The sequence below is a fragment of the Macrosteles quadrilineatus genome, unplaced genomic scaffold, assembly GCF_028750875.1.
Source record: "Macrosteles quadrilineatus isolate MER2022 unplaced genomic scaffold, UCM_ALF_1.0 Scaffold_8__2_contigs__length_117827958, whole genome shotgun sequence".
Classification (NCBI taxonomy): Eukaryota; Metazoa; Arthropoda; class Insecta; order Hemiptera; family Cicadellidae; genus Macrosteles; species Macrosteles quadrilineatus.
The window spans coordinates 77,519,274-77,530,543 of NW_026542601.1; the positions used below are offsets into that span (position 1 = coordinate 77,519,274).

Here is an 11,270-nt window from a genome sequence, read left to right on the forward strand (position 1 = left end):
TGATAGTGGCTTGATCGAGTCTGCTTCTTCAGCTGCTCGCCGTGATTCGGCGATTAATGGATTTTGAACCTCGTTTGCAACTGAAGTAATGTTGGAATAGGCCTACTCGTCCGTAAATTATTGTCACGTCTTCGTCTTACTTTGGCGTCTTGAAAGGTAACACGCAGTAGGACCACGAGTCAAGAAATGTTATTCACTAGATTGAAAACTTATTATTTTCGCAAAACTTTATTAACACGATTTGACTCTCACTGAATGACACTGTGAGTATTAAGATTGGTCTTCAATTCCAAGTTACGTGGAGTATGTGAACTCATCATGTGTACATGCTGTAGAATAGGCTGGATCAACAATCTTTACATGTAAATGAATTTTGGTTGAATATTCTACGCATTGATTCTTCAGTGTCAACCGCCACAGCAATCAACTACTACCCTCCCAACCCACATCCAAAAAGATCAACAAAGCTAAAACGTCCCAACAAGATAATTGTCAGCCCTCTAGAACCGGTGTTCAAAGACGTTTTTCTGCCTTTGTTTGTTTGGTTGGATTAGGTTTAAAAGGCGTATCAACGGTGTCCAAGCAGGTAGCTGTTCACCGACACCATAGCTTCAGCTAAGTGGATAATGTCAGCATCAGCATCTGCACGGCCATTCCCAGAAGATAGTCGCAGGGGTTGACAAGCGGACAATGAGGACCACACGTGAGGCACACGAGTCTTCTAATTGCATTAGCCAGTGTTGTGCCTAGCCTAACAAGATTTTACGCGGTCCCGTACCTCAACAATGGGCTACTCGGAAGAGCGACCCTGACGACAGGGGTTGCGGTTCATGCTGAATAAGCTTTTGTTTTCCAGCTTTGGAAAAAACTAGAAACTTAAAGACCTACTTTGGTCTCTTGTGTTGAATAGGTGTCAATGGCGATTGAAAGACCTTGGGTTGTTTGGGCACTGTGCAAAGGTGGATTTCATCGTCGTATAATGTTCATAACTTTTCGTGGAGATTTAGCTTTGTGTTTTCGAGGTCCACTCATTTTAAAACAACAAAAGAAACATTTATAAGCTGTAATAAAGAATCTCAACATGAAATTGTTGTTTTTTTATTGTAGTTATGAAAAGGGTAAGGGAAGAGTTTGAGGCTTTAAACTAAAGAAACCAAACTGTATCATAAGTGTTGCAGAAAAAAATAACGATGAAAAGGTCCTTCCTTGTCCTTTATTACATCAAACGTAATAACGCCATGTTCTGGTTACTCTTTAAGTAGGATGAGCTTGATCATTGTTACTATACCATTATGGGTTTAAATACTTTTCAATCTTCAATTTATAACATATATAACAATTCCCTCACTTGCATGACCCCAAGTAGCTCCGTAAACTGGCCGACCGACTTAAGCTGTCCCCAACAAGGTTGTGGGTAGAAACCACAACCTCAGACCTCTATTGTACCTAATGAAATACAAATAAATTACGAAGCCGGCGTATTTTGAAAAGCGTCGCGGTCGCGGTGGCTTGTTGGTTCTCGCTATAAATTGTGCGTTTCTTTGCCTCGGCTGTTGGCGAAGCGAATAATTCAAACGGCAATAATTTTCCAGCAGTCCCAGATCTCGTGGTGGCCATCGTAAATAAATCCTCGCCGTAACCGGTTGATTAATGTCTTGCTTAATCAACTCGGCTTATACACTTTCAATATCTGTTGTGACCTCATTAAAACCTTGTTTGTTATAATATACCGCCGCGGTATTCAATTTCCGATTTGATTTATGCCTCACACATTCCTCGAGGTCGGAGCCTAAGTGGATTTGTATGTTGGTCATACCGTCGAGGCAAAAGTTATTTTTGTAGTTGTGCATAGCTTTTCTATTATTGTCGTTCTGAATCAAAACTATGTATATGAAAGAATGTCGGTCGCAGACTACAATCCTTGGATCCTTGGGTAATATGGTTTCAGTGTTTAGGCAAATAATTTATCTAATGTACACTATAAGATATTACACTTTAACGAGAAATAACCGAATTCAAAAAGGTTCTCTAGCTTAGGGAACAATAAATACTGTATATTCTATGTATTAAGTTGGGTCTTTGTGAAACAAAATAATCTAATGACTCTTTGGTAAATTTAGAAGATCTTCAGTTTCATGACTCTTTGGTAAATTTAGAAGATCTTCAGTTTCAATCACTTTCTGGAACCCACATCAATAGCTCCCGCAACCCCCCCCCCCCCCCTCTTGGAAACGCTGATCCAGAGTTTTTTTGGCTTTGTCAAGGTAACAAACGTTCAAGAACTTGGGGCTCATGAACAACTGGAAGCCTTTTTGGTACAGAATTGAGTGGAATGACCTATTTGGTGGTTTATCTCTAATTCCCTCACCTGCCAGTCTTGGTGATGATCATCTCAGTGCCTAGGTCGTGGAACTTGTCCCACAACTCCTTCGTCTCCAGGTGACATTCTGCAGTCAGCAGCTCCTGACAGTTGCAACGTCTCTTCACCTTCAGCCTCACTCCGGGCGATTCTCTCTCTCTTTCTCTGTCCTCCTCCTCACTCACACACTCAGAGACTCTCCGCTTCCGTGTCCTCGCCTCTCCCTCACTCTCCGAACACTCTTCCACGTCTACCTCCACGTCTTCCTCCTCCTCGTCGTAGTCGCTGCCGCTCCTGTCCCCAGGCACCACTCGGCGGGCGATGGAGAGTCGGCCTGGAAAGAGACATTCTGTGATGAAATATGAAAAACATAATGATGAGTGTAGACTAGCAGCCAGCGTCACTTCGTAACTTCAAAATCAGTGATGTATTTGAATTAGTTTCCAATTTGCTACTGCAAATCCTATCGAAACACAAAATCTAACGTAAGTAGTTTTCTTCTTTATATTTTATACCAAATACTTTAATTCACTAAAACATCACCAACTAACTGTAACGATAACACGATTTTCTCAAGAATGTAAACAAAATTGTATCATGGCCATCTGTTTTTATGTAAACAAATGTTAACTCTAAAAAGACCAGATGATTGAACAGAAACTCTGAAATTTTAAAAGCCTATAGGGCGAAGGTCTTTTACGGAATGCCATTCAAAATTGCAAAAGCACATCTAGAGGATGAGGGCTTATTGATAACCAATATGCCTGTACAAATATTTAGAAGTCGATTTGCTGAATATAAAAATCCGATTCTTCTAATAATATAGATAGTTTACCGAAGTTAGGTCAGAAATGTACAAATTCAGATTTTCAGAGCGTTCTGCCGAATGAACGTAATATTGTGCGTTGCAAACATTAAACTTGACACATCTCTAGAACATTTCACTACAGCTCTAATACTCACTACACTGAATATTCCTATTTTATTTCAGCTTGTATGTCAAAGGTCATGCAGACGTGAATGAAAACTAATTTTAGACCATCTAAATTAAAAGTTCTAAAATCTGACTGTGTCAGCCTCATTTGCTTCCAAAATATATATTGCAGTCATTAGATTCGGCGTAGTCCTGAACATTTTTTGCTGGGTGTACTGAGTACTGGTGTAAACGTTTATAGGACTCAAAAATCTATTTTAAATTCACTTATATTCATTATTAGTTATATGTTTGCCAAACCCTTTCCATTTTGAGAACCAACATTCTCGTCTCTCACAAATATTGCTTTGGAAGTTGGCATTTGGATGAGGAGAAGGTCATCGTTACCTACTAATGTTAGTTTATATATATCGATGTAGAAGGTTCGGATGACTTAAGCTACAGTATCTGACCTATCCGAACTAATGATTGACAAGAAGCTTCGATCTAACCGCGATGCGCATAGATCGTTTTCGTATATACTGTAAGAACAGGTGGCGCATTATGTAAACTGTTATGGCAGGTGATGCCCACATGAGACAAGAGTTTAGAATTAAAAGGTTATAAATCTTGCATGCAGAAGTGGAAATATGTGGTGGAGGTTAGTAATTGTATGTTAAGCGCGCTGTAGGTAGGCACAAGGCAGGTGTGTGAGTGCGCGTGTGTATGCTAGAATATGATTATAGTTTAATTGTTAAAACATTGTGTCTGAACTGAGGATGAATCCAAAGCGTTTACTGTAATGCAACTGACTGATAAACAAGGCGCAAGTTAGCTCCTCAGATAAAGAGGTGCACATGAAAATTTTGCTAGAGACTGTCTAGGAGAATATTGCTTTTCCAGAGAGACTACCTTGTTTGGTTTACTACAAAGAAAACAACTTATTTTGTGACTCATTATTGGTTGAAGTAAAACACTCGCATTGTTGCGACAGTACACAGTTGTGCCAAATCGTCGAACACTAAATCTCAAAGGCGTTTAAATGTTTCAAAACGACGTCGTTTCAATGATGATTTATTAACAGTGGTAACAAGAGACAAAATACTAGTCTACAGCTGTTATAAATGTGAGTCAACTCGGCCCGCCCGCGCTCAGGGACAGTGGCGTAAATAATAGAACCTGAGACTAAAGACGGTGACACACTATCGATCTTTTCCCCGAACAAGACCCCGAACCGAGCAGGGAGAAGGGAGAAGGGAGGTCGAAGGGAGGATGTTCGATAGTGTGTCACGGGTCCGTACACCGATCAAGACGCCGAACAAGACATCAGGCCGAGCAGGGAGACGAGCGCTCTGGAGGCGGTTTTTTGGCGAAAGATCAAAGAAAAGATCGGTCCGATGTACGGTCCGATGTACGATAGTGTGTCACGGTACATTTTTGCCCCGTACATCGTCGCGAGCGCCGCACCGAGCGGCCGCCTGTGCTAGCATTGATAGTTCCGCGCTCTCACTCGCACACACTCTCTATCTCTCTCAAACTTCCTGTTGCCGCGCTCGGTAGAATTCGTCTGGTCTTGGTCATGTTCGGGGAAATGTTCGGAGTAAAATTTTGCTGATATTTATCTCCCTTCTCCCTTCTCCCTGCTCGGTTCGGGGTCTTGATCGGGGAAAAGATCGATAGTGTGTCACCGCCTTTACAGTAAATAATGTTTAGTACCACTATCTGGACGATCTGGTGGTTATGATACACGTCTGTGAGTGAGAGAGAGAGAGAGAGAGAGAGAGAAGTGAGAGGGTTGGGTTACTCACTGCTTTGTGACAATATGAGATCGCTCTTGCAATGTATGAATTAGGTTCGTAGGGAAGAATTGTACAGTAAAATATAGGGCCAAAAATGAGGTTTTGTTGGCTCGAGATAGTTTTTAAGTTCGAGACGAAGTCGAGAACTTAAAATTATCGAGAGCTGCAAAACAATTTCGGTCCGTCGTACGAACAGTATTTTTCATCACACTATACCCTTTTACCACTATTCGTCACAATACTGTAACAATGCACACTGACAGTCAACACAACTTTAAGGTTATGTGTTGAAATAGTTTGAGGAATCAGCAAAAATAATAATCGTAAATAGTCGCTAGGCAGCGGTGTCGTTAAAACAATTCTATTGCAATGCTATGGATAATGATTGTGGATTTTATGCATTCATGTTTTAAGAAAGTAAGCGGGCAGCTGATTTTGCGGCCCTAGGGATGTAAAAACCTTCTTGGTCCCCAAATTACGATGACAGCTGGCATAGCCAGCAAAACGTAACTTTCAGCCACCAATTAACCTATGTAAAACAGCTAAAAACGTCATAGTGTAGTAAAAAATATTTTTACTAAACAAAACCAAAAATCGTTACCATAAAAAACACACGATAACGAAAACAATATTCAATTTGAACGTTGTTTTCAGTATAATTTGTCGAAATCAAATAAAAACAATTTATTGAGCTAAATTTGACAATAAATTACATTTAGCTGGTCATAAAAAATATTACAGTTTTACTTCTTGTTCTTAGGCTAAAGGACACATAGACAAATTTACAACAATTACTACTTTATACTATTTACACGCCAGGGTTTACAATAGCCCAGTTCCTATGGTCCAAGAACTCTTGGATGCTAAAACAGGAGATGCTATTTAGGACATGCATATTTTAAATGTTGAGTCATCTGATTCCAATTTCAAATAAGGGGAATGCTATTAAAAAGTTGGATGTCGTTGTAAAGATGATGGTTTTTTTTAGAAAAGTGTAACATGTTTGGGATTGGCATATTATAGGAATTTCGAAATGAGTATGGGCAAAAGCGGAGGTTTTATTTATTATTGAATGGAGGTAGATTTTGTCTGACTAAGATATTGGTTTCAAGAATCTAGTTATATGGAGAGAGTTAGAATTTTGGATTGTCAGAATATATCCCACACGATTGGCGTTAGGGTAGAGAAAAAAATGTTATTTACCCAAAACAAAAACTCCATAACTAAATTTCGATTCCACTCCAAATTGTCTGCGTTGTAAAATAGTCTTGTTTTAATGGAAACACCCGCGTGTCCTATGGCGATTGATTGTTTTTACTCAGTTAAAGAAAATTTAAATCGTGATATAAAATATATTTGAAACTTTTAATAGTTGGAACTATATTTTTTTAAACTGAAAATCAAATTGTTGACTCAAAATCGAGTAAAATTACTCTTTGTATTAGCCTAACAAGTTTTTTTAGTTCACAAATTCAAGTTAAACGTTATTTTTAGTGCCCGCATGTGATAAATATCGAGAATTTCTAGACCGAAATACACCATAAGCTTCCACCTCGTATACTGTTTAGTAAGTGAGCTTTGTACAGTTTTAAAGTCACACAACGGTTTTGAAAATTAAAAAATAACATGCAATAACTGTTTTATATATTCCAAAACATGCTAGAACGTAAATACCACTGGGATTTAAAATCCACCCACATTGTATATTGAAAAACTACGTACAATTTTTCACGTGGCTTTAATTGCTCTTTAGTAATAACTGTACATAATCAATTAAGCACACTGTTTCATTTTAACTGATGAAACAGAACTTGACGAGGAAATGATTGTTGCTTTGCGTGTGAATAATTGCAACATTGGCCTATGTGTTATTGACTGCGAATTGCAGACCTGTGTTGCGCGACATGGATTTACTCGTAGACACTTCTGCAATGTTGCTGATATGTGTAATGATATGCAACAACACTTTTCCAAACTGCACGTTCACAAACGTAGTTAGTTACCGTAGTTTTAGTAGTGCAATATTAAAAAAAGTTCAACATTTTTTTGTAATCTTTGCTGTTATATTTTGACTGCTCTAAATGTATGTTGTTCATGTTTCAGCTATTGCGTTCCTCGGCAAAGCCCGGTATGTATCATGTTATTCAGTTCCTCTTTGCAACCTAGCAACGGGATTGGATGCTCAATGCCAAAGCAGCGAAAATGTCCACCAAAACAAAAGCGAAAATGTTTTACCAAACAAATAAATAAAATGTTTTAAAGAAAGTAAAATATATTATTCTATTGGTTTTATTTTCAACGAAGTTAAATTTATAATTGAATTTTTATTCGTATTCCTTTTTAATTCATTTAAATTTATTAAGTAAAAATATTGCTTACAAACTTTCCTTAGCGTAGTCTATTAAAACTTGCCCCTTGTAATGGAAATTGCAAGTCTACCTAATACAGCTTATGAATGCGACAAAACCACTCTTTGAAAATTGTTCCGTGCGGCGCTTTGTTGCAAGCCTTCTTTAATTCCCGTATGTTGTTCGGGCAACGCCATTTGGTAGTAACAATTATCGCATAAGTGCAGAAAATAGCGAGATGCACTAGCAGGGCAGCTGCTTTATGCGGGCCTACAACCTGCAATTACCATCGGCCTCCTTTGTGGGAGCGGCCACGAACTGTCAGTTAATGGCAGGAAACTTCTTCTTTGGATGCAGCCATTTAAATGCCCATAGGGTAAAGTATATTTTGTAGTTTCTGGGGCAGCAGACTGACTAGAACCCTGAGTATAGCTGGGTGTATGGAGTTGCTTGTAAATGCTTCAAGTGCTGGTCGAAATGTTCATCGCAAACGCCAATACCTGAAAGAATGGTTATGCGACTCCAATTCTGTGGTAGGAAATTTTTACATTAAGTACTTACTCGTACAGTATACTTTAGAAGCAAATTACTTCATTTGCCATTCATGCCTTTCATTTGCCTTCAACAGCCGTCATATAAATTACATTACACAATATTTTACTTTAAATAGAAAAGGTTTTCTGTCAAAATTATCAATTCAAATCCGTAGATTATGTATTTACATCCGTGGTTTATTTAAAGAGATAATAATTATTTTTATAATCGAGGTTGTGTATTTGAAAATCACAATTCATAAAGCTTACAGTATGTTTTTTGTTCAGAAAGTTACGCAGTTGTTAACAGTGATTTAGTTATTAACAATTCTATTATTTTTGTAAATTTCTAGCAATAAAGGGAAAAGAAAGAATGACGAGTGAGTTATGCTTATTCATATGTATTTTATTTTCATACATGAATATAATATATAATTTAAAAAGCATTAACATGTTTTGCATTACAATCTATTACATATTGGGCGTATTGTCTTCTCTAAAATATGAAGCTAAAGTGTATCTACAAGAAGAGAGTCATCTATATTGGCAAATAAAAAAATAATACTAAAATAAGTTTGCTGTTTCAATTAAACGTGCATATGTGTCGCTTGAGGTAATTATTTGTTCGACAAGTGTGAAAATTAACTTAATTTAGTGGTTTACTTTAAACATATTATCGCTTTAATTTGGAAACTATTTTTACAACTGTAATTGATGTAATTTAACTGTAATTTAACTGTAATTGAAAAGTGCCGCAAGTTACGCGACCGTAAAATAAAAATCTACCTAAACAATATCTATCTAAGTTTGTCAACCAAATTTATATTATTAAAACTTCTTATTTCGAACAGTAGATAAATATTGTAGTGGTCGTTTTACTAAAAGTATCCTGTAGTAAAATTCGTATTATTATCGTTTAGAAATTAGAGTTTCCATGTTTCGTTGTGCCCAATCGCTTCCAATGAAGACACGAGAATCGGACACAATAAACTTACTTATGCACAGTTATGTTAATACTATACAATAAATGTCCATGCTATAAAAATACAATAAAGGTAATAACTACCTACTTAACTACTATAATTACTATACTACTTGTAAAAAATACAAAAGATATATTTTTAATTACTATTGGTCTCATAAACAGATTAAATTGTTTGTTTGTATTATGAGTTCCCGAAAATAATAATAAATTCCTTTGATCAACGGTTTTATTACACTATGCACTATCCCTGTGTAATGGTATACAGTTCTTAATGTATGTATTTTCTAGTTTACGCACAAACTAATATGAGTGAAACAACCCTTATATTATCTTACATAAATTGTTTTTATCAACCCATTTTAATAGTACCTTTTAATAACCTGTAATTAAAAGTACCGTATTGTAGTTTTGATTCTTTATCATGGATAATTTCAATTTAAAGTAATTCACAGTGTAACAACCCTTAGTTCATGAAACTTTTTCATTTCACGAAAACTCAGGTCAGAAAATTTCTTAATTTGATCCATAAAAATATTATAAGTAAATTAGTAAAATATTCAACATATGCCATAAGTTTTAAAACAAATTTACAAATATTTTTTAAAATGCAAAACAATTGGATTTTATGCAGTGTTATAATGCGGTTATAATTTTTAACCAACTGCTTCATATATTCTATAATTTAGTATTAAAAATTGAAAAAAAACACCCCAATTGGTCAAAATAATCTCATAAACGTTTCTAAGAAAAATAAATAACCAATAATTATACACAACATCAACCAAAGAATGTCCAAAAGGAAAATCGGACTTTGTTAATATTGTTACCTATTTGTTTATAAACTATTTCTATTACATGGTACACCATAAATTAACACATTTACAAAATTAACTCTTGGCGTACGGTATTATAATAATTTATCCGTTAGGAACTAACATTTAAACACTAAATGTATACAAGTATCTAATCTGAGTGTGTTTTAATAAAATGTAAACGAATTTTGTAATTCCATTGTTTTATCTGTTTACTAAATACCTACTTACAATTTACTGATTTTTTTTAAAATGAAATAGTTTATTCGCCGTTGATCGCTTACATTAAATGGGCATGTTAGTTAAAGACTGGTTATCAAATTATACTAAAAGGGTACGTTATGGTATAACTTTTTTCATTTACGGTCATTTTCCTGTTTAAATTAATATATTAGATATTAAGTATTAGGTATAACGAATTGATATCAAGGTATAAATTATGTAAAAAGGGGCTATACACATTGTATTTACACATTAACCTATTTGTTTACCTGTTATACAAAATTGTTTTCTAGTTTTTCTTAGTTTTAAATATATTATTGTTAACAATTGTACCACTAACACGACGTACCATATTTTAACATCTAAACAGAATTTTTTCAATCGCAAACCTAAATAAATTGAAAATAATTACTTCGTAGGGATATCGTTACTATGTAATAATATTGCACTTAATACGTTTATATTTAGAAATTTTATCGACCCCCCCAATGAACCCAGGTTGTGCTTATATGAACAAACATGTTTACGTGTCTTCCTTAACTGCCTTTGCATACTTGTATACAGATATAATTATAAATTACACTTATAACAACATTTAACCCCAACCTAATTACTTCTACTCGAAGTAAATACAACCGGACTTACCGATGAGTGGCTGAGAACGCACCACAGGCCTGGGAGGTTCCCTGGCCATGATCGCGGCGATGGAGAAGTCAGTGGCTCTTGGTTTGGGAGCGAGCCCGTCTTCCTGCATGGTACCCAGTAGCATCGCGACCGGTAATCAACACATTTTACCAAATACCTACGAAAATGATATATCGGATGTCTACAGTCCTGGACACACGCACCGACTGGCAGCGGGAGGGAGTTGCGCGCGGCGGCCGCTAGAGTCCTCTGTTCGCCCCGCCCATCGGTGGGCGTGGCCGCGGTGGTGGGGGTAACCACGCCCCCTGTCGCACATAACCTCGAACCTCTTTGTGTGGTCCGTGTCGCCAGCTTCTCCCTTTTGTTCCGCAGCCGATCGCCGGGTGTTGAGCGTTTCTCGCTCTATTTAATTATACATTAGCGGTTTATAGAGTATATTCGGTAATCGACGGCGACACCGGAACCTCACGGCCGCGTTTGTTTTCGGAAAGTGATTTCCTTTGCACGTGCAAGACGAGACTAATGCGAGTTATGCCCGGTGCTGCGGTTCAGACTGTTTACTTTTCAAATTGCCTAACGCACTGTAGATAATACCTTGTCAATTTGCCCGGCACACCGCTACCCCTTGTACGACTGGCGGTGACTTTGTTTCTC

At 36.9% G+C, this 11,270-nt stretch overlaps 1 protein-coding gene across 1 annotated transcript in view; it reads right to left on the bottom strand.

Moving 5' to 3' along the window:
* The window catches only part of LOC128999900 (T-box transcription factor TBX20-like), a 65,622-nt gene extending 54,819 nt beyond the window's left edge, over positions 1-10,803 (bottom strand). The window contains exons 1-2 of the mRNA XM_054426658.1: positions 10,617-10,803; positions 2,369-2,693 (exon numbers count right to left, since the gene is read on the bottom strand). Coding sequence (XP_054282633.1) covers positions 2,369-2,693; positions 10,617-10,740 — 449 coding nt within the window. The 5' untranslated portion in view covers positions 10,741-10,803. The remainder of the gene's footprint in view (positions 1-2,368; positions 2,694-10,616) is intronic.
* Between the last annotated feature and the right edge of the window lie 467 nt (positions 10,804-11,270).